Genomic DNA, 23,197 nt, shown 5'->3' on the forward strand with positions numbered 1-23,197 from the left:
GAGGCATGTAGCATTTTAGTAACAGAGTAGATTTAATATATAATTGGATAAATAACAAAAGACAATAAAAAATTAAAAAATTGAAAAAGTTGAAAAAGTTGAAAATAAGGAGGCTTTATTATCGTTTTGCGTATTTGAAGGGAAAAAAAATATTATATGATTTAACGAGATTGAATTGAAAATTTTACATCATATCATACTTTACCGAAAAGTTTGTTAACAGCAGAAGTACAAAGTCATGCAGTTGTTAATGTTTGCAGGAATTAAAGATAAGAGAAGTGAGAGGGAGAGGGAAAATGAAGCACAGTTGCAAAGGACAGAAGGAGAAATATGAAAAAAATCATGGTGGGCTGATTCTCCCATTTGTCGAGTCCTTAACAAGGGTTTTATTCTCTTCTCATAAACGGATTTAATGCACGAACGGTTAAGCATGGCAAAGCCATTCCCACTTCAGCTCTCAACAAAATAGGAATCTTTTGTAATTCATGTATTTCTTGAATATAGTTATCATTTTCGATCCTAGTTTCAGTAGTAGCAATGAACTTGTCCAAGGCATTTTGTTCGTTGTTGTCCGCGGATGGTAACCTTAGACTTGGTACCGTTAAATGCAAGTCGCTAAGTTCTTTACTTAATGGGTCACTGATCAGTGGTTCTGACTCAGCTTCTTTATCGAGTTCAATATTAGCGATTTCTGCGGCCGTGGAACTGAATTTGTTTTTGATAGAGTTCCTGTAGGATTTTGGATTCTTTTCGTCCGCTGGGATGAAAGTTGCGCTATCTACACCAGGTTGCCAATGTAATTCTAAAACACGATTGGTGCCGTCAAATTCGGCCTTGATCAAAGGCAGTTGATCACCGTGAACTCTTTTTTCAATACCAAATTCTGGAATAAAGACGTCAAACGAAGACTCGTAAACTTGCAACACAGTGGCCACAGTCAACAACTGGCCAGTAGTATTACCCATATCATTGATCGTTTTACATAGGAGTAAGTGAATTGCTTGTTCTTGGGCCTGATAGGCGCAATCTTTTTTGAAATTACAGTACTCAGAAGTAATCTTTAGTGCTTCTATATCTTCAGTATATGGAACATCGTGAATAACAGATTTTAATTGTCTGTGAACGACATGATCAGCATATCTTCTCATTGGATCTGTGAAATGAGCATAGATAGGTAAGTTCAGAGCATAATGACCGTACTGATCTGGATCGACCTTGCCGGCAATGAAATATCTGGCTCTTGGCATAGTCTTGAACAGTAAAATTTCAATTCCGACTCTTACGTCGTCATCTTCAATCTTTAACACTGCTTTAATGAGTTCATCTGCCGAACTGATGTCAACATCGTAACCGAAGTTTTGGATTTTCTTCCTGAATGACGCCATTTTGGTTGCAATAGGTTGCATTTGTCTTCTCAAAAGAGCTAAGTCACCAAGCTTGGTATAAATCTTCTCTGCTACGGTCGAATTAACTTTTCTTTTAATTTCGTTTATTACAATAAAGCCTGAAGTTCTATCCAAGATGTTTAAGTCGACTTTAACTTTTTCGTCATCTAAACTCTCCAGTAAAGATAGTGTAGGAAGCAATTTGGCTTCAGGGTCATTTATTCTTACAGCATAGAATGATCTTGCAATTTCTTGTACCAGAGAGAGGTAGGTCCCAGGGTTTCCGCTTAACAATTTTTCATCCAATTGTTCCAATGATAAAATATTCGATGGAGAGATGACCGATTCTCCTACCCAAGTAGATTGAACTCTTAGAGTAGAAGAATCTAGAGTATATACAACTGATATGGTGGGAGATTCTTTACCCGGTGCCAGTGAGAGTGCGTCGTTGAAGGACTGTGGTAGTAAATTAACGAGCTTCTGTGGCATAAATACTGCGGATGATCTTTTTCTAGCACGTCTGTCAACAGAAGAACCCTCTTCAATATGGCTTGTTACGTCAACGACATGACAACCTAGCTCAACCGTGCCATCATCGTTGTTTCTAACATGTAAAGCAAATCCCGAGATCCATCCAAGCTCTGAAATTGCGAGAATGTTGTATTCATTATCGTCTGTAAAATTTCTTCTCTTTTCCAAGTTCTCCGCTGTTAATGGCAGTGGTTGAAAGCTCGATTTCTCCTTTTGTGGATTTTTCTGATCCAGATATTCATTTGAAAGGAAATTGTTATCCCTTAGAATAGAATCAATTTCGGTGTTTGGATCGTGAATGTCTCCGAGTTCAGAAACTAAAATACCAAACGGATGCAAAGATGTGATTGGCCAACGTTTGATAGAGGCAACAAATAGCTTCTCGGAGTATTTATCTGCATTTTCAACAAAGTCCTTTGGTGCCAACTCTGTTGGAATTGCGATTAACGGAACCTTCTTATCAGTAGGTTTAAACCAGGCTATTTTTGGGCTCTGAGGTGGTTTATTATTGTCACTGTTAGCTTGCTGGGATGGTCTCAATAGACCCAACGTACCACTGAATAATTGACCAGGGATACGATCCAAAACAGCAACAACGTGACCTGCATACAGTGGTTTGTATTTGTCATTTATTTCCTCCTCCTCAACTAACAATAACGATTGACCTTCAACCTCAACATCATCATTTTTCTTTTGGGTTGGACGTTGCTTTAATGAACTTCTTCTCTTCACACCTGTTTTAGTGGGAGACGATAAAGGATCGTTGTCGTTATTGATGTTTGATGACGTATTTCTTCTAATGGACGAGTCATCTTTGTTTGGCGAGTCGGATGACGAAGATGACGATAGAAAATTATTACTCGTTGCTGCAGTGGCAGATGCATCGTTGTGGTAATCGTCACTACTGTTCAAAGGAATAATATCGTGTTGCATAGAGGCATCCTTTCTTCTCTTTTTTTCTTCTTTTTCCTTTTTAGATTCCCAAACGTCATCGACGACTAATAACTCTACGGCAACCAAATCACCTTCGAGAGCTCTATTACGATCTTTGGAGCCGCAGATATAAATGTCGGCATCAAGAGCCCCATCTGTAGAGACCCAAGCATCTGACCTGTTTTTCTTGTTAACTCTTAAAATACCAGCTACTAGTCTTCCTTCTTGGATCAGTTCCGGAATATTTGCTTGAGGAAGATAGGGTGCAAATAGGGATTTACGCCCGCCTCCGTTGCTATTGCCTTGAGAGCTGAAACTATGAACAGATGAATTAGAAGCACGGTGCTTATGACCCTGTTGAAAGATCGCAGGGGGCTCTAGAGTGTTTAATGAATTATAATCCCTGGAGTTGGAACCTCTGTGACGGAATGGAGACAGTTGCTGTTGCGATTGCTGTGATTGAGTCCTCCAGTTAGAATTGATACCTGGCGAATATTCATTGTTTCTTGTCTTTGTGCGACGATGTGTGGAAGAAGTGGCTATGAATTCGTCGTCATTGTCACCTTGGGAGTTTGGCGGAAACTTGAAAGAAGGTGGTGATAGATTTGAAGTTGCACGGCGGTGGCCCTGTTGTGAGGTTGGTGGTGGCGGGAACTTGAATTCGGACTGTTCTGTAGTGGTATTTGAACCAGTATCTGATTGAACAGGATCTATCTTCACAGTTACACCTGCTTCACCCCCAGATATTCTTTTGGCCTGTTCTTCAGCAGCGGCCTTCTTAGCCTCATTCAGACCTAAAGAATGCCTTCTCGAATGACCGTAAATGCTAGATTGTGAACTAGTCTTTCTGTGCGAATTAGGACCAGAGTTATTATTGTTGTTGTTATTGTTGTTATTGTTATCGTAGGAGTTTTGATAATATCCAGAATTGTTTCTCGAATGGGCTCTACTTCTATTGCCACCAGCACTCATATTGGGTGAATTACCATTTGAGTTGTAATGTGGGTGAGGAGGTTGAGGAGCAAAATGATTACCTGGGCCTGAATTTCCCGAAAGATATTGTCCTGTCTGTTGGGCCAATTGTTGATGTTGGGCCAGCAGTTGTTGCTGTTGTGCTTGGACTTGTTCCAGTTGCTTTTGCAAAGTGAATTGCTCAATCATTAGATTCGTCAGTTCACTTTGAGAACGTCTATGTGCAACATGGATTTGCTTCGGAGCATTTTTCCCACCTCCTGTGGTTTGTACAAACATGTTGTTTGGATCTTGCGATCTATTGTTATTCATGTTACTATTTTTAGACATAGTATACGAAGAATAAAGGTGGCACCAAACTTCTATGGGTGATGAAATGTTTGAACGTTATGTTCAGATATAATAATGGGGTAGAAGGAAAGTCGAAACGGGGCAAATGTTATGCGTTTATGAACCCTTGTCTTCTTCTTCGTGCAAGCAGCTTAAGTTTCCCTTTGAAGAAAAACGCTTTCTCTTTTCGAATAGTGGCTATGAAAAATGCGCCTAATACGGGAAAACGAGGCACCAGCTGTTCTAAAATAAGACCAAAAAGTTTAGGGTGCTAAAAATATGGTATGATGAGAATAAGCCTTGCAAGAGTACTGTGCAGATACCTTTGACTATTCCGGATTTTAGGTTATCAAAGGCTAAAGTGCTTATTTGTCAAAAAAAAAAAGGAATGGCTTGTAGGCGGTGTTGGAGATAGTTGGTACGCTCCAGGAACAGACAATGCTAGGATATAACAGATAATCTGAAGATGACCGACAAACTTATTATCTTTTTGAGATATAATCTCTCTATTTTTTTGGGGGAGGATGCCTGTACAATAAGCTAAAAGGATTGAGTTCGTACAGTAAAACTTTGTTTCGTTCGTCTGTTAAGTAACGGGTATTAGACTCTTACTCTTTATCTCCTTCTTTCAGTTATTTTGACAAGAGAAGAGCTTATGAACAAAAGCGAACTAAAGAAATGAATTAGGGGAAGGAGGAAAGAAAGAAGAAAAACTTCGGGATCTAGGTTATCTTGTGTGAACTTTCTTTATGGAGACAAAGTCTTGGGAAAATTGTGAGAGAAAGGACCTATTTGTAGCAGGACCGATTATTTAAACCTTTAAATAAACAAATGAAATGACAGATTCCGGTCTATGGTGCACCTGCTTGTGCCTTTTAATGATTCGATGGTGGCGATCGATTGGGAAATCCTGCGTTATATAAGATTAGTTTTTTCCCTTCTTTTTTCCCTTCACATCCCCTCGTGAAGCGTCCCGGCCCCTTTGGTCCTTGAGAAATATAAGGAAGGCGATGCTCGTCGCCCGTGACACCAGACTGGATACTACTAACGTCTTCGTGCACTACGGTTCGTTGGTTTGTGTAAAGGTTAGATTCTACGTAATTATTTGGCGTCGGCGTTCTCTGCAGGGCCCAACTTATATAATGCGTCCAAGAATCCAACAATGAGTTTGTCTGCAACGCCGGCAGTCTTGACGCTCCCGGCGACACCGTACAGAGCACTGGTTCCATCCGGCGATGGTTTGGAGTCAGACTCGCTCTTTAGTTCCTGCACGGTAGTGCGTAGAACTTCGCAGATCTCATCTACCACGTGCACACTTAGTCTCGTGAAGGCCATATGTAGGGCGACGGGTTTTTGTAGGGCATTGAAGTGCCAGCCTTTCTTGGCCAGCCTATCGGATAGTTCGTGTATGTTCAGGCTCTTAGATGAAAACGAAACCACTGAGTATTTGGGGTCACCCATGATCTCCAATTCCGGAATGTTTTTCAAGATAAATCTTTTAAACTTCATGGCAGCACCTACTATTTCTTGGCACGATTCGATGTAACCATTTTCCCCCATGTTGACCATAGTGGCCCAACAGCCTACAACAATGGCGCCTGGTCTAGACCCTGCTAATGTAGGAGAGCCATATAACCCACCTGTCCACGTAGGATTGATGTAGTATTGATGCATTCTCAAATCGCTGTTTCTATACATTATGACTGATGAACCCTTTGGTGCAAACCCGTACTTGTGAGTGTCACATGATATTGATGTAACACCTGGGACTCTGAAATCGAGTCTTGGTACATTTTTGTAACCTGCCTTTTCCATGAATGAAACAATAAAGGAACCTAAACAACTGTCGACGTGTAAAGGTAGCTTATGCTTTTGCGCTATTTTCCCTAGGCCTTCAATATCATCAGCAATACCGTGAGGAAAGTTTGGGGCCGAACCGACCAGTAAAACGGTGTTCTTATTGATGAATTTTTTTACTTTTTTCAAGTCCACTTGATAAGTCGTGGGGTCTAAATCGACATGACGTAGCTTCATGTTAAAGTAGTACGCAGCCTTGTCAAACCCAGCATGCGCAGTTATGGGAGCAATAATCTCCGGCTCAGTAATACCACGGTGATGCAAAGCGTGCATCTTAGCACTTAAGCATGCTAAAAGTAAGGACTCCGTACCACCAGACGTTGTTGTACCGCAACCCGTATCAGCAGGAGCATTAAACATTTTCAAAACCATTGAAACCACTTCGGACTCCATTTTACGAACAGCTGGAAAGACATCCGGATGTAGCTGATTGGCGACGCAGTATTTTTCGTATGCGATCGTTTGCAAATGGATCAAATCATCACCACCATGGTAAACAGCACCAGAGACCTTACCTTCCTTCCACTGGGTGTGTGGTATCAAGTCATTCAATTTGTTTAGTTCTTCAACAACTTCATCCTGAGGTATCCCATCAGATGGTAATTGTGGGAAGTTCATAAGTTGTGAGTCGGATCTGATAAGTTCATCTTCAATTGATCTCTTGATTTTCGAAACTTCTTTATCCACCGTTCCCTTCAAAAATGGCGAGTCCAGCAACCAACGGAATATTGATCTGGAAGTACGTTCATATGTTCTTTTGGCTAATGTTATTGGTCCATAAACCTTTAGTAGGTAGAGAAACTTGCTTAGTAGTTTGTAGCAGAAGGTGAAGTACAAATAATCTTTCAAAATGTTCTGCCATGGAGTATTTGAGAGGTAGTTCTGTATACTTGTTCTTAATTCACTGATGGTTAGGATCAAAAACTGCTTGACATCGTATTCTTCCACTAGTAAACGTACTGAGGTGCTATACCAATCGCTGCTTGATAATGTTGTATTCATTGCTTCGTAGATTGTTAAAGAGGGTTAACTTTCTTGCAGTATCTAGCTTATATCCGCTGGAAGAAGGGTTAAAATAGCTATAACATCGGGTCAACAAATTGAGGGTTTTATTTATATTCCTTGTGAAAATATACTAATTTTTCAATTGAAAAAAGCCCGATGCGGCCGAGCGGTGTTTATGTGTTCAACGGAGAAAAGGTAGGTAATAGTAAACTACGAAGTGCTTACAAAGAATGAAAAAAAGGTAATGGAGCATGTAAGGGAAGAAGTCCCAAAGGTTTTGGTTATTATGGACGTTTTTTTTTCTTTAAGAGTGCACCAAATACTGAGACATCTATATAGTTAGAGTGTAAATAACGAAGAAAGTATATAAGATGTGTTTACTTTATGTGTTATTCTCCAGCGGACCCCGCAATTCATGTGTAATTAGGTGTATTTGACCTCGTCGATCTGAACCGTGTACTAGTTGTAGCGGTTTTTTCTACTTGGACGTTGCTTTTGTTTTTAAGGTCGTACTGTCGGTTCATTGAGTTTATGTAATTTTTCAAAAATTTGTTTTTTGATTTAAGCGATTGCAAATCTTTTTTCAGCATTTCAAGTTCCCTCTTTGAGCTTTCTACGGGAACTTTTGTCAAAGGACCATTTACTTCATTTTCTAAAGATCCCAGTGATTCTTTCAACGTTTTCAAAGTTTGAGCTGATTCCGCAGCTTTTGAAGATTCTATTTGATATTGGGAACGTAATTCATCATTTTTCTTTAATTTTTCCGCATTGGCTTCCTGTAGTGCTTTTAATTTATTGGAAAGAATTACGTCCTCATCTGCATATTGACTCAACTTGGTTGCTAATGTAGATTCTTTTTCCGGATCATATTCAGATGAACTATTTCCGGGACACAATTCACTAAAGTTCTCCAGTTCTGCTTTATTTTTAAGCAGATAATTCACCTTGTCATCTAGCTTGGTAGATTCGGTCATGGCATGTCTATATCTCTTTTCAGAATCATTGATGGACTTTTCTACTTCCTGCTTGTTCTTAAATGTAACTCCAATAGAATTTTTGATATCATCCAGTTTGTTTTGCCGTTGATTTTCATTAGACCGTTTTTCATTTAGTAGATCGCTATCTTTTGTAAATTCATCCTGAATATCTTTTAATCTAATAACAGCTCTATGCATTAGTTCGGTTTGATAAGTCTTGATGTCCAACGGACTGTCCCAAAGAGGCAATTCTGTAGTAAAATAATTTAATTCGGTTAATTGTGGTTGCCAAAAGTCGGAACCGCTGAGGTCTTTGGAAGTCTCATCCAACGTGACCAAATTCAAAGCTGGTAAGGATTCGTTACAGTCTCCCCCTTCCAAACAGCACTTTACCAACGCAGCATAATCGACGTTGAAGTTATCAACTTTTGCCTTCCTTGTTTGCAGAAAATAGAGTAAAGACGATTTAATTTCTTCATATTCTTTGCCATTATCGAGATGATCGTTATCGCCCAAATAAACTGAATCAGTGGACGAACTCGAACTTTTGATTTCTGGATCTAATAGGTAATGATCTGGAGAATTTTGCACCAGTAGCTTTATCATTGGAATATTTTTATTGGTGCTGTTCTTCAATAGTTGTAGAGCGGGCAATTCAAGTTCCAGCATCGGGTCGAAACTAATAATCATATCGAGATCATAGTTGGCCAATAAATATTGGTCATGCTTTAAATGTTTTGTAGTCGCTAAGAACAACCAATCGTCAGTGTTCAGTTTCCTTTTTTTCAAGTTTCTCTTCACCGAATAGTCGTAGTCGTCTTTTGAATAACCCGTATAAGAAGTCGAGTTTGAATTGGAACTTGTGCTACTTAGAGAATTCGGGGTCCCATCTTTATTTGTCGCGGTATCGGTCGTGGTTAGAGTGGCGAATTTATGTTTCTCGTTGTAGAGCGATGTACCAGATAGCCTCTTGATTCTAAAATTTTTCCCCAAAACGAGGCCTTCTAACAAATCTAATTCCTTGATGCTATGTGCTATGATGGCGCATTTTATAATTTTATTGGGTGTCTGTGTTCTATCTCTAAAGATTATCGAATTGATTAGGTGATTAAGGACTTGAAATTTGTGGCTGCCAGCAATCAAGCTCTCCGTAGGTTCCATTCTCAAAAGCTGTCGAGGCATGTAGTGGTCCACGAGAAGCGAAGGATGATTGGCGATGGCCCTTATGTTAGAGTCGAAGATATAGGTCAATTGTCTTTGTGATAGCCGTGGATATGAATGCGTTTCAGGCTTGGCAGATGACCCATCAAGCTTACTCAGGGAGTTTGCCGGGGGCTCATCTACTAGACTTGACTTGAACGATTCAGCATGTAGGGATATGAGTATTTCCGATAAATCTTTTTGAAATTGGGTCAACCTTACAGGTAAATAATACACTTTTAGTTTTTTCGAGTTTTTCCTACTCATGTCAATAATTTGAATGCAGCCTTTTTTCCTCGAACCTATAGATATTGCTAGGTCTTACTAATATTTCTTAGTTAATTTTCTTTCTTCTTTTGTTGAATCTAGTTTTTTCTATGTTACTGCTAGTCCTGGTAAATCTTAGACGCCGTAATTACAAAATGTATTCCTGGTGAGATTTTTTTTTTCTTGCTTGTTTCGTTTCTTATATATCTATATATTTATTTATTACCAGTGCACAGCTAATTTAAGAGCAACAGAAAAGCATCCGCTTACAACGCAAAGTACGATATATACCATGGTTAAATTTCAGATGTGTATTAAAGTTGGTAATTCCAGTTACGTTAGCAAACGCAGCTCACTTTTAACGATGGAATGAGAAAGTGCGTACTAGAGTGTTTTTTTTTTGGCAGTACTGGAAGTGTAAAACAAGGTTGATTTGAAGAACAAGATAGAAAGAGAGGTTTTCCGGGGACAGGAACTAAGAGACATAGCGACTGAGCATAAGCATTTCAAAGCAATGAAGGTAAACCAGTCCATTTCAAGGTTTCGTCCGGCGTCGTGGTTCGAAAAGACAAAAATAATCCCGCCCCAAGTGTACATTTTCAGGAACTTGGAATATGGACAAGTGCTGTATTCTCAGTTCCCCAATTTTTCGCAGAACCAGCTTGACAAGCTGTTCGTGAGGCCGAACTGGAGCAACAGGAAACCCTCGATAAGAAGGGACATCTGGAAATGCATGTGTGTGGTGAACCTACAAAATTACCAGCAGAGCGTCCAACTGTACCAAAACCTCTGCCGATTGAGATATCTGCGCGACGTGGCACAGCACAAGGACAACGACAAGCTCAGAAAGAAGGACTCCAACGGGCATGTCTGGTACAGCGGACAATATAGGCCCACGTTTTGCCAAGAGGCCGTGGCGGACTTGCGAGAGTCGTTGTTGAAGATGTTCGAGGGCAGCGCACAAGCGGAAACGCAGGCTACGCCCGCCAAGAAACCGTCGATATACTGGGAAGACCCGTGGCGGATGGGCGACAAGGAAAAATACTGGAGCTCCGGCGTGTTCGACGCTCTGGGGCTGGAACACAAACTTATCGAGCGTGTGGGAAACACCGCAAGAGAGGAGAGCGTGGTCCTGAAAGAACTAGCCAAGTTGGAATCGCAGTCTCCGGATCAGACGAAAGCACCCCCACAATAGCGCGCTCCTACACAATGTATAACAAGCCAAGTAGAAGATAACGTACGTAACACATGTAAATAGAGCAATGCAACAGCACAGCATCCTACCACTACCGGCCCGTTCCACGGAGGCACCACCACGTGCTCCCGTCCGGAATCCCGCCAACAAACAATAAGATCCGAAATGGGAATACGCAGGGCCTATTTCTGCTGCTGCTGCTGCTGCCATATGTCCCAAAACGCGTATCTTTCTCCTCCTCTTACCACCATCTCTCTATCAAACAGCGTATTAAGCTTTCAGACCTCCTGATCTCCTATTGTCTTATTCCCTCACCCCGCGTCTTTCTTCGGACAACGCGCTTTTCCCCGGCTAGTGCGGCGGTTTCTGGGTGATTCTTGCACCGGTTTTTCAGCAATTCTTTCTTTTTTGGGTTTTCAGCAACTGCTCGCTTACCATAATGTCTTAATTCTTCTTTCTTTGTTTCTTCTTTCTTCGTCCCACTGCGTTGTTGTTGTTGTTGTTGTTGTTGCAGTAGTTGCTGCGTGCCCTGGAAGTTATAAAAGAAGCACCGATTTACATATCCTCTGTTCCCTTGCTTGTACTCCGGATCTGAGCCCCTGCTGTTCTGTCTGTCTGTCTCTTAGTTTCTCACATTCTAGGTTGGAGACTGCATATACGACAAATAAGTAAACGATGAACGTGACACCGAACGCGACTGCTGCCGCTTTCTTCCCACCGGCCTTTGGTTTGAAGACCTCTTTTGGATTCATGCACTCTGCAGAGGCACCTGCGATTAATCTACACATGAAGGAATCCTTGTTACCGGAGATGAGCGATGGAGTGTTGGCGTTGATCGCTCCCGTTGTTGCCTACTGGGCGTTGTCCAGTATATTTCACTGCATAGACACCTTCCATTTGGCCGAAAGATATAGGATCCATCCCAGCGAAGAGGTTGCCAAGAGGAACAAGGCCTCCAGGTTCCACGTCTTCGCCGAAGTGATCCTGCAACACATCATACAGACCATTGTAGGATACATCTTTTTGCACTTCGAGCCCACCCACATGACTGGGTTCGAAGAGAACGCTATGTGGAAACTGCGTTCCAGCATACCCCAAATCGTTCCGGATGTCGCCCTCTACTACGGCTACATGTACGGAATATCTGCTTTGAAGATTTTTGCTGGCTTTTTGTTCGTCGACACATGGCAGTATTTCTTGCATAGATTGATGCACATGAACAAGACTTTGTACAAGTGGTTCCACTCTGTCCATCATGAACTATACGTTCCATACGCATACGGCGCTCTTTTTAACAACCCCGTCGAAGGTTTTCTGCTGGACACTTTAGGAACAGGTATCGCCATGATGTTGACCCATCTGACTCATAGAGAACAAATGTTCCTTTACACTTTTGCCACCATGAAAACCGTCGATGATCACTGTGGGTACGCTCTGCCACTCGATCCATTCCAATGGCTTTTCCCCAATAACGCTGTCTATCACGATATTCATCATCAGCAGTTCGGTATCAAGACCAATTTTGCTCAACCGTTCTTCACTTTCTGGGACAACTTGTTCGAGACCAACTTCAAGGGATTCGAGGAGTACCAAAAGAAACAAAGGCGTGTCACCATCGACAAGTACAAAGAGTTTTTGCATAAGAGAGAACTAGAAAAGAAGGAAAAAATCAAGAACTTCAAAGCTATGAACGCTGCTAGTAATGACGTCAAGAAGGAAAACTAGCCATTGCGTCTACCGCTCTTTCACGGAAAAAAATCGGGAGAAACTAACATTTTTTTTTCTGTCAGGTTTGTATTTATTATCTTTATATATCAAGACATTATTTTGAGTATATATGTATGAGTTTGAATGTATATTTTAATTGTGATGAAATAAAATTAGAGTTTATATTTTCTGTAACTATAAGCGCCACGAATTTAATTTCGTTAGACAACTTTTCGATTATTTTTTTAAAAGTACACTAATTTGTGGTTTTTTTTTACGATACTCAATATGATTGATAAATCTGACTACATACATAAAATTCCCGTTCAAAAAAATAATTTTCCAATAAGGGATTTCTTACTTAATTCATATATGTACGTATTTTTGGTGTTTCGATATTAACATTTTATAGTGGTAGTCTTGGAAAAAAATCGTGGAGAAGAATATGTATTTGAATAGAATCAAAAATTAGAAAACGGAAACGTAAGAAAAAGCACCAAACGGGTGAATATATTGCGCTATATCACCACCGTCTAAATGCTATCCTCTAAGACTTTATTCAATTTTTGAATTTTTGTAGAGATACTTAAGTCGACAGTCTTGTCACCAAGTTCTACAATCAAACCACCCTTGATTCCAGGCTTAACCACGTTTTCCAATTTCAAAGATTTGCCTTGCCCCACCAATTTAGATGCACTTAAAGCCTTCTCAATTCTCTTGAAAGATTTAGGATCTAAAGGTTCGGCACTCGTCACAGTACCTTTGAGCAACCCATTGTGAGCATCGTTTAAAATACCAAAGTCCGAAGAAATCTTTTCAAAACAACTCAATCTGTTGTTTTCAGAAAGAACCTTTAACAAGTTGACGACGTACCCGTCCAAATTCTTGTGAGTGTCCACGATGGCATTAATAACAGTATTTCTATCATGCAACGACAATGCAGGATTCTGTAGTAAATGCGTTAACTTTGGGTCCTTCTTGACTGTACTTTCAACCTTTTGCAAAGATTGGAAGGCAGAATCAATCGATGAATTCTTCGCAGCAGCCTGGTATAAAGCAGTTGCGTAAGTGCCTTCAACACCGAATAATCTCACTGGTGGAGGGACAGCACCTTTGGAAGCCGCGGTTTTTAAGCTTGATGCAAATGATCTAGTAAACACTCTATTAAACATGTCTGGCCACTTTGTACTAATGTAATGCGGTAACTCGGTAATAACTTGTTATTTTCACAAAAAAATTCTCAATGCTACAACAGCCTGATTAAGGTCCAGAATTTTGGTATATACGAGCTTTTGTATTGGAAAACTTCAAATATCAAATTCAGTTACCAATTGTCAGTAAGAGTTAGTTACTGATAATAGAGTAGAGAGAGTCTTTCTCCTGTCAAAGAGCCCACGCCAATATCTTTAATTCCTTGTTTTTCCTGACTGGGAGGCCGGGTAAACGATGTATCAAATATCAACATCTTATTGGCCAGCGCCGTCTCACAATGAGATATTACTTCTCAGCAACAGTAAGACTAACAGAACAATGATGTACAAGCATTTTGTTAACTTGGAAAACTGATCCTTTTACGGGGAGTAACTTATAGGAATGGTACATCAGTTYCTGTTTCTTGGCAGTTCGTGCAAGATGGTCGATGTTGTGAGTAGAGTAGGAATATGACCACCAAGTGCAGGAGGGCTGTTCATAAATTGATGGCAGAAGCAACTCTCAGCCCGATCCGCTAACTATCGCATGGACAATGAGCCTTGGCTCTCTGCTTGCACAATGGCATGATCTTTATAGGGCCCTGGCTTTCATTCAATAGTTACCCGGAGTTTGTAACTGAAAAATTTGAAAATTGAAAAATTTTCAGTTTGCGATGAGATGAGATAGTGTATATGTATTGACATCTCGAATAACTTTGGCGTAGCATACGTTATTTGGCAACGTTTATTGCAAATATCTAAGCATATAAAATCAAACAAGTATGGCTAAATCGTTGGCGGACAAAATTTCCGATATTGCCATCAAACCGGTTATTAAGGATTATGATATTGAAGACGAAGAAAATACATCTGTATTTCAACACGATGAAAATGGTGCAGAAAGTGATTTGAGCGACAATGAAGATGTTAACTCAGAACAGGCTAAGAAGTCCCATTACTTAGAAGTTGAAAAATCTACGTTGAGAGCAGAAAAGGGCTTGGAGTTAAACGATCCGAAATATACAGGTGTGAAAGGTTCTAGACAGGCTTTATATGATGAATCCTCAGAGAGCGAAGATATGGAAAAGGACGAAAATGAGAGTGGCGAAGATGGCGAAGACGACGACGCTCTTTCATTCAGAACAGATTCAGAGGACGAACAAGCAGAAGATGCAGAAGATGAAGAAGAAGAGTTGGATGTGGACGACGATGAGATGGAAGAAGCCGCACAGAAAAGAAGCGCACTATCCAAACTTGTTCAGCAAGAAACCAAACACGCTATCAATAAACTGTCCCAATCCGTTCAGAGGGACGCAACCAAAGGTTATTCGATTCTACAACAAACAAAATTATTTGACAATATCATTGACTTAAGAATAAAATTGCAAAAAGCCGTGATAACCGCAAATAAGCTACCTCTAACTTCAGAGTCATGGAAGGAAGCTAAAATGGACGGTTCAAAAGAAACAAAGCATTTATTAAAAGAAAATGAGAAGCTTTTTAATAATCTATTCAACCAGCTAGTAAATTTCAGAATAAAATTCCAGCTTGGTGACCATATCACTCAAAGCGATGAATCGAAAAAGCACAAATTATCCAAAAAAAGATCCGCTAAAGAGCTTTACAAAGAAACCGATAGTTTAGACTCGGAACTAAAAGAATATAGAAACGCTGTATTGAACAAATGGTCCACCAAAGTCTCTTCTGCATCAGGAAACTCGGCTTTGTCATCAAGCAAGTTTAAAGCCATTAACCAACCTGCAGATGTGCAAGTCGAGAACCAATTATCCGATATGTCCCGTTTGATAAAGAGAACAAAACTAAACAGGAGAAACATAACACCCATGTATTTCCAAAAAGATTGGACCAATGGTAAATTACCAGAGCTGGCATCTCAAAATGTAGAAGATGGTGACGACATTGATAACAATTCAGATGACGGGCTCGATATTCCAAAAAACTATGACCCAAGAAGAAAAGATAATAACTCCATCGATACCAGCGAAAACCCGTACGTTTTCGATGATGAAGACTTCTATCGTGTCTTATTAAACGATCTGATTGACAAGAAGATTTCCAACGCGCACAATTCTGATAGTGCAGCTATTACAATCACTACGGCCAATTCTCGCTCGAATAACAAGTTGAAGAAAAACATCGACACGAAGGCTTCCAAAGGTAGAAAATTGAACTACTCTGTTCAAGATCCTATAGCAAATTATGAAGCACCTATTTCTTCGGGGTACAAATGGTCAGATGATCAAATCGATGAATTTTTTGCAGGGCTAATGGGCCAAAGAGTGAACTTTAATGAGGACGAAGAGGAGGACCAACATGCCGGAGAAGACAACGATGCAGAATTAGAGGCTGTTAAGAACGATGACATCCAGATTTTTGGTTAGACGCTAGCATATAAAACGTGTATAATTTATTTAAATGTAGGTTATTGAGTAGATAAAAGAACTTTTGACAGGTGAAAAAGCCTAATTTTTTATGGTGCCTTTTGACTCTAAGAACCGAAAAAGTCAAGAGAGGTCAAAATATAATATAGTGATACTCCTCCAAAAATAAATTCAACATATTTATGTTTACCATCAGTTAATCTTAGAAGTACAACGTAAAAAAATTGTAAGTAACAACATCATTAAAGAACCCTTCCTCATTTTTAATTCGTATCAATGAGGTGGGAATGCCAAATTTTCTCTATGTGCGACATATTCACTGTCACTATAACCTAACTCTTCCTCGATTAGGTCGCTGTGCAGACCTTTAATTTTCGTTAGTTCTGTACTAGTGTAGTTACATCTTGCCTTGCCGACAGTTTGCAAAGGAAATTCTGGGTCTATTTCACCATTTGGCAACTTTCTCCCCACTTTTATATCAACACATTCTAACTCATGGAAAGTACCCTGAACATCAATAACACCCGCCGGCAACAGCCCAGCTTTATTCTTTCTTGTCAAGGCAGCACATGCCCCTTGGTCAATAACAATAGCACCTTTAGAAACAAGGCCGTGCAAAATCCAAAACTCTCTGTTTTTCAGATGGTGTTTATTGTCATTAGCAATGAACTTTGTATGCAATGGGACGCCAAGGGCTTGTAATTTTTTGAGTTCTGTTTTTTGTAGTTCCTTTAAATCACCATCGTACGCCTTTTTGACCTTATTCACATCATCAAGATCTAGAGTTTGCATGTATTCTACAATCTTTCCTATGTTTGCAGGGGTATCACTTTTCATGATCAGTGTATGAACACCCGCATTTGTTGCCAAATCAGCAGCAACCAATTTTGTTTCCATACCACCAGTGCCAACATCTGAGCCTGAACCGCCAGTGGTGTTCACGCCTGGTAAACCCTTGGACAGATCTGGGACAACCAAAATTGGCATAGCATCTGGGTTTGTTCTTGGATTATCAGTATATAAACAGTCCACGTCTGTCAATAAGAAAAGATAGTCTGCACCGATCAAAGCCGACGTGATTGCAGATAAAGTGTCATTGTCACCAAATTTAATCTCACTAACGGATAAAGTGTCATTTTCATTAACAATAGGAACAACCCCCATATTCAACAGTTCATTAATTGTGTTTTGGGCATTCTTATATTGGGTCCAGTCCAATATATCATTTCTTGTTATTAAAATTTGAGCAATACGTTGGTCGAATTGGGAAAATAAAAGATCCCATCTCCCGATCAACCTACCTTGCCCAATAGCTGCGATAGCTTGAACTTCCGCCAAATGTTTTGGTCTTTTATCCATATGCATGGTCCTCAAACCGACAGCAATACCACCACTGGAAACAATAATGACTTTGTGTCCCATTCTTCTCAGTCTGACTACAGTCTCGACGATAAGTGACATGATGGCCAGCTTAGGCTCTTTGGTCTTCTCATCGACTAAGGATGAAGAACCCAGTTTAATTACTAAAGTATACGATTTGTTCTCAGTAGTATTCTCCATTTTTCACTCTTTTTCTTGTTTTGTACAGCAGCTGGGAAAGTGATCCAATAACTACCTAATTCGAGAGCTATCGGCTAATAGCGGTACGAAAGTAATTCAATGTGATAGCTTGTTCATTGAGAAAGCATCAGCTCATTGATGTAATTTTTCATTTCCTGTCTGTATGCGGTGTGTGGGTGCCATATCTTTTCAATATATGCTATTGCTACTGGTGTCTTGCAAAAGAAAATTACTACAAAATCAATATCCCATGATTCCAGGTCATAAGCTATGCGATATGAATCGTATACTGACCTCAATTAACACTGGTTGTGAATAAATTTCACCACTTATAAGCCCTCTTGGTAAAAATTTGCCTACCTCATCGCGCCGATCCCATCAAGATATTACGTACATAGTGATTTGAAATAAGGTATGTTTGAAGTGAGATATTTCACACAGAGCAGCACTAGAGAAACGGTAGCCATTTGAGGAAGTTATCGGCCCATTGAACATTACCGTGGCCCAGTTGATAGTGCGCTAATTCGAACTTACCTTTACTTAAGCTATCGACTCCATGAATGTGTACGATGATGTCGTCGACGCTACTGTTGTGTCGCATTCTATAACAGCTCATTTTACCACATCTGAATATGAGGAGCTCTTAGTTGTAAGGACGAACATTCTTTCCGTGTACAGACCCACTAGAGACGGCAAGTTGTATTTGACAGATGAGTTTAAGTTCCATGGCTTGATCACTGATATAGGTGTTGTTCCGCAACAGGATAGTCTATTAAGTTGCTTGTTATTATGCACAGGCGTTGCTAAAATCTCGATTTTACAGTTCAACACCTTGACAAACTCAATCGATACACTGAGCCTCCATTACTACGAGGACAAGTTTAAGGACAAATCGTTGGTTGAACTGGCCAAAACATCCACGCTAAGAATAGACCCTGGAAATAGCTGTGCATTGCTATTTAACAATGATATTCTTGCTTTTTTACCTTTCCAAACCAATAAAAACGACGAGGATGATGAAGAAGATGAAGAAAACCTGGACGAAGAAGAGCTCGTCCATAGTACAGACGAGAAATCGCAAACATTGAGCGCCTTTAATAGCAGAAAAAAAATTAAGTCATACGAAACATTCACAGAGGCAAGTGTAATACTAACTGCCAATGAATTGTATGACGGAGCTAAAAATATTATAGATATCCAGTTTCTGAACAATTTTACCAAACCCACAATATCGATATTATATCAACCAAAGCTCGCTTGGGCAGGTAATAGCATCCTTTCAAAACTCCCCACCCAATACGTCACACTCACACTTAATATCCAATCTGCAAAGAAAAGTTCTATTATTGAATCAACGACAATAGCTTTTGTAAAAGGATTACCTTGGGACTTGCATACAATTGTGCCGGTTTCGAATGGTGCTATTATAGTGGGTGCTAATGAACTGGCATTTATAGATAATACAGGAGCATTACAATCCACGATTCTATTGAATTCATTTGCTGATAAGGATCTACAGAAAACGAAAATCATCGACAATTCCTCTTTAGAAATTTTATTCAGAGAAAAAGGTACAACATCAATTTGGATGCCTTCATCAAAAAGTAAAAACGGTGCCAACAATAACGATGAAACCCTACTGCTTATGGATATCAAATCCAACATTTATTATATCCAAATGGAAGCTGAAGGTAGATTACTGATTACGTTTGACATCTTTAAACTACCTATCGTCAATGACCTTTTAAAAGAAAACTCTAATCCAAGATCCATAACACGTTTAAATGCGACGAGTTCAAATAAAAATATGGATCTTTTCATTGGGTTTGGTTCAGGAAATGCTTTAGTTCTTAGACTGAATAACTTGAAGTCTACGATTGAAACAAGGGAAGAGCACAAAACATCGTTTTCAGATCAAAATACTTTGATGGATGATAACGACGAAGATGACGAAGAGATGGATGATTTGTACGCTGATGAGGCTCCAGAAAATGGACTAACCAATACTGGCTCCAAGGACACAGTAGAGACCGTCCAGCCGTTTGATATAGAACTACTATCGTCATTGAAAAACATTGGTCCAATCACATCTTTGACTGTGGGGAAAGTATCTTCTATTGATGATATAGTAAAAGGGCTACCGAATCCAAATAAAAACGAATATTCGTTGGTTGCTACATCTGGAAACGGCTCAGGTTCTCATTTGACCGCCATACAGACTAGTGTTCAACCAGAGATCGAATTAGCATTAAAGTTCATCAGTATAACACAGATCTGGAATCTCAAGATCAAGGGAAGGGATAAGTACCTAGTAACAACTGATTCTACCAAGTCGAGGAGTGATATATATGAAAGTGACAGAAATTTCGAACTTCACAAGGGAGGTCGTTTAAGAAGAGATGCTACTACAGTTTACATTTCAATGTTCGGTGAAGACAAAAGAATAATACAAGTTACCACCAACCATCTATATCTATACGATACGCATTTCAGACGTCTTACTACAATCAAGTTTGATTATGAAGTTATTCATGTCTCAGTCATGGATCCATATATTTTGATCACCGTTTCAAGAGGTGACATAAAAATATTTGAACTAGAAACAAAAAATAAAAGAAAATTGTTAAAAATTGATTTACCAGAAATTTTAAAAGAGATGGTTATCACTTCTGGTTTGATTTTAAAGAGTAATATGTGCAACGAATTTTTGATCGGATTAAGTAAATCTCAAGAAGAGCAATTATTGTTTACTTTCGTTACTGCAGATAACCAAATTATTTTTTTCACTAAAGATCACAACGACAGAATTTTCCAATTAAATGGGGTCGACCAATTGAATGAATCTCTGTACATCAGCACTTACACACTACTTGATGAGATTGTGCCCGATCCTTCGATTAAGCAAGTAATGATCAATAAGCTGGGACACGATAATAAAGAAGAATATCTGACAATACTAACCTTTGGAGGAGAGATATATCAGTATAGAAAACTGCCGCAGAAACGCAGCCGGTTTTACAGAAACGTTACAAGAAATGACTTGGCCATCACTGGTGCTCCTGATAATGCATACGCTAAGGGGGTCAGTTCTATTGAAAGGATTATGCATTACTTCCCTGACTATAATGGCTATTCGGTAATATTTGTAACCGGTAGTGTTCCATATATATTAATAAAGGAGGATGATTCGACACCCAAGATTTTCAAGTTTGCAAATATACCTTTAGTCTCAGTCACACCTTGGAATGAACGTTCGGTCATGTGTGTCGATGATATTAAAAATGCTAGAGTCTACACTTTAACCGTTAACAATATGTACTATGGTAACAAGTTACCATTAAAACAGATAAAAATTAGTAATGTACTTGATGACTACAAAACTTTACAAAAAATTGTTTATCATGAAAAGGCTCAGTTATATCTCGTATCTTATTGCAAGCGGATCCCTTATGAGGCATTGGGAGAAGACGGGGAAAAGGTTGTAGGCTATGATGAAGAAGCGCCACACGCGGAAGGATTCCAAAGCGGGATACTGCTTATTAATCCGAAAAGTTGGAAGGTGATTGATCAAATCGACTTTTCGAAGAATTCTGTCGTCAATGAGATGAGATCATCAATGATTCAAATTAATTCAAAGACTAAAAGGAAGAGAGAATATATTATAGCTGGTGTTGCAAATGCTACTACCGAAGACACTCCACCAACTGGCGCTTTCCATATCTATGATGTTACCGAAGTTGTTCCTGAACCCGGAAACCCTGATACAAATTATAAGCTCAAAGAAATCTTCCAAGAAGAAGTCAGTGGTATAGTGTCTACTGTTTGCGAGATTAGTGGAAGGTTCATGATTAGTCAAAGCCAAAAAGTTTTAGTAAGAGATATTCAAGAAGACAATTCTGTCATACCAGTAGCGTTTTTGGATATTCCGGTATTCGTGACAGACTCCAAAAGCTTCGGGAATCTTTTGATCATTGGCGATGCCATGCAGGGTTTTCAATTTATTGGTTTTGACGCAGAACCATATAGAATGATTTCATTGGGTAGAAGTATATCGAAATTTCAAACAATGTCGCTAGAATTTTTAGTCAATGGAGGTGATATATACTTTTCAGCGACTGATGCCGATAGGAATGTACATGTACTAAAATACGCGCCAGATGAGCCAAATTCCCTATCAGGCCAACGGTTAGTTCATTGTTCTAGTTTCACACTGCATTCCGTTAATAGTTGCATGATGTTATTACCAAAAAATGAGGAATTTGGCTCTGCTCAAGTTCCATCGTTTCAGAATGTAGGTGGACAAGTCGACGGATCTGTATTCAAGCTAGTTCCTTTAAGCGAAGAAACATACAGAAGATTGTATTTGATTCAGCAACAGATCATTGACCGAGAATTACAGTTAGGTGGACTAAATCCTCGTATGGAAAGATTGGCCAATGATTTCTATCAGATGGGTCACGCAATGAGGCCTATGCTTGACTTCAACGTTATACGAAGATTCAGCGGGCTAGCTATTGATAGAAGAAGGAATACCGCTCAAAAAGCAGGACGACAGGCACATTTTGAAGCATGGAGAGATATCATAAATATTGAATTTTCATTAAGGTCTTTGTGCCGGAACAAGTGATGAAAGTAACACTTAATCAAATATATACGTACGTACACTAGTGGGTAATCAAAATAGCATGAGTTCGTGAAACAACGACAGGTATTAGAATACTAGATCTGTAACAATAAACTATTGAACTTTTTCAGCACTCTTTTAACCTGACGGGGGATGAGTGAAAAAAACGGCGTACGTAACCTTTTGTAGCTGAAAAATACAAATAAGTGCGGTTTATAAACAATGGAAGAGCCCATACGCTGCACTTTACCACCATTGCAAAGAAGATATATACAACTGTGCCAAAGAAAACTATTACTGAAATATGTCGACTAAAAAGAGACCTAGGAAGACAGTAAAGAAAACTGTATCGTTTTCTGACGATACAACTTTGACTACGCATCAAAATCATGAGAAAAAGAATATAGATCACGATCGTCCGCCTGTATATGTAAGAAAGACACCTCTAATGACTTTTCCATATCACTTGATACTACTGCTCTATTACTATGTTTTTATTTCTTCTGACTACAATACAGTGAAGCTTTTAAGCCTTTTAATACCTGCACAAATTGGATATCTAATTTTCCAATTCAATAAATGTACGGTTTATGGTAATAAAATTATCAAAATTAGCTATTCATTGTCTTTGATTTGCCTGGGTGCCACATTTCTGTTGAGTTTTCCTGCAATGTTATTAACCGTTCTATTTGGTGCACCATTGATGGATTTATTGTGGGAAACTTGGTTATTGTCGTTGCATTTTGCTTTCTTAGCATATCCTGCAGTTTATTCAGTGTTCAATTGTGACTTTAAGGTGGGCTTATGGAAGAAGTATTTCATATTTATTGTTGTAGGTGGTTGGATTAGTTGTATCGTAATTCCTTTGGATTGGGATAGAGACTGGCAGAATTGGCCAACCCCGATTGTTATTGGAGGGTATTTAGGTGCTTTAGTCGGCTATACTATTGGTGCTTACATATAATATTCATAACCCAGATTTGTACATGAAAACATACAAGTATGATGGAAGCAATATACACTAATTCCTCTTACAACGAGGAATTTCTCGCAACGAATGAC

The 23,197-nt window shown here is 39.3% G+C and overlaps 10 protein-coding genes across 10 annotated transcripts; 5 read left to right on the top strand and 5 right to left on the bottom strand.

Moving 5' to 3' along the window:
• Positions 1-386: 386 nt before the first annotated feature.
• On the bottom strand, positions 387-4,151 carry SSD1 (mRNA-binding translational repressor SSD1; the record flags this gene model as incomplete). Its single annotated transcript, XM_018363706.1, has 1 exon — positions 387-4,151. One exon carries the CDS (start codon positions 4,149-4,151, stop codon positions 387-389), a length of 3,765 nt encoding a protein of 1,254 aa, XP_018223835.1.
• A 1,101-nt stretch (positions 4,152-5,252) lies between these two features.
• DPL1 (sphinganine-1-phosphate aldolase DPL1) lies at positions 5,253-7,010 on the bottom strand (the record flags this gene model as incomplete). The annotated part of the gene is made up of 1 exon (XM_018363707.1): positions 5,253-7,010. One exon carries the CDS (start codon positions 7,008-7,010, stop codon positions 5,253-5,255), a length of 1,758 nt encoding a protein of 585 aa, XP_018223836.1.
• Positions 7,011-7,426: 416 nt separating this feature from the next.
• On the bottom strand, positions 7,427-9,457 carry HDA2 (Hda2p; the record flags this gene model as incomplete). The annotated part of the gene is made up of 1 exon (XM_018363708.1): positions 7,427-9,457. One exon carries the CDS (start codon positions 9,455-9,457, stop codon positions 7,427-7,429), a length of 2,031 nt encoding a protein of 676 aa, XP_018223837.1.
• Positions 9,458-9,971: 514 nt separating this feature from the next.
• On the top strand, positions 9,972-10,652 carry MHR1 (mitochondrial 54S ribosomal protein mL67; the record flags this gene model as incomplete). Its single annotated transcript, XM_018363709.1, has 1 exon — positions 9,972-10,652. The coding sequence occupies one exon, from the start codon at positions 9,972-9,974 to the stop codon at positions 10,650-10,652; it is 681 nt and encodes a 226-aa protein (XP_018223838.1).
• A 675-nt stretch (positions 10,653-11,327) lies between these two features.
• On the top strand, positions 11,328-12,377 carry SUR2 (sphingosine hydroxylase; the record flags this gene model as incomplete). The annotated part of the gene is made up of 1 exon (XM_018363710.1): positions 11,328-12,377. The coding sequence occupies one exon, from the start codon at positions 11,328-11,330 to the stop codon at positions 12,375-12,377; it is 1,050 nt and encodes a 349-aa protein (XP_018223839.1).
• A 515-nt stretch (positions 12,378-12,892) lies between these two features.
• ATP5 (F1F0 ATP synthase subunit 5) lies at positions 12,893-13,531 on the bottom strand (the record flags this gene model as incomplete). Its single annotated transcript, XM_018363711.1, has 1 exon — positions 12,893-13,531. One exon carries the CDS (start codon positions 13,529-13,531, stop codon positions 12,893-12,895), a length of 639 nt encoding a protein of 212 aa, XP_018223840.1.
• Positions 13,532-14,331: 800 nt separating this feature from the next.
• BFR2 (rRNA-processing protein BFR2) lies at positions 14,332-15,951 on the top strand (the record flags this gene model as incomplete). The annotated part of the gene is made up of 1 exon (XM_018363712.1): positions 14,332-15,951. The coding sequence occupies one exon, from the start codon at positions 14,332-14,334 to the stop codon at positions 15,949-15,951; it is 1,620 nt and encodes a 539-aa protein (XP_018223841.1).
• A 273-nt stretch (positions 15,952-16,224) lies between these two features.
• On the bottom strand, positions 16,225-17,511 carry PRO1 (glutamate 5-kinase; the record flags this gene model as incomplete). The annotated part of the gene is made up of 1 exon (XM_018363713.1): positions 16,225-17,511. The coding sequence occupies one exon, from the start codon at positions 17,509-17,511 to the stop codon at positions 16,225-16,227; it is 1,287 nt and encodes a 428-aa protein (XP_018223842.1).
• A 556-nt stretch (positions 17,512-18,067) lies between these two features.
• Positions 18,068-22,138, top strand: CFT1 (cleavage/polyadenylation factor CFT1; the record flags this gene model as incomplete). The annotated part of the gene is made up of 1 exon (XM_018363714.1): positions 18,068-22,138. The coding sequence occupies one exon, from the start codon at positions 18,068-18,070 to the stop codon at positions 22,136-22,138; it is 4,071 nt and encodes a 1,356-aa protein (XP_018223843.1).
• A 301-nt stretch (positions 22,139-22,439) lies between these two features.
• Positions 22,440-23,099, top strand: GPI11 (mannose-ethanolamine phosphotransferase GPI11; the record flags this gene model as incomplete). Its single annotated transcript, XM_018363715.1, has 1 exon — positions 22,440-23,099. The coding sequence occupies one exon, from the start codon at positions 22,440-22,442 to the stop codon at positions 23,097-23,099; it is 660 nt and encodes a 219-aa protein (XP_018223844.1).
• Between the last annotated feature and the right edge of the window lie 98 nt (positions 23,100-23,197).

The sequence above is a fragment of the Saccharomyces eubayanus genome, chromosome II (genome assembly GCF_001298625.1).
Source record: "Saccharomyces eubayanus strain FM1318 chromosome II, whole genome shotgun sequence".
In the NCBI taxonomy this organism is placed as follows: Eukaryota; Fungi; Ascomycota; class Saccharomycetes; order Saccharomycetales; family Saccharomycetaceae; genus Saccharomyces; species Saccharomyces eubayanus.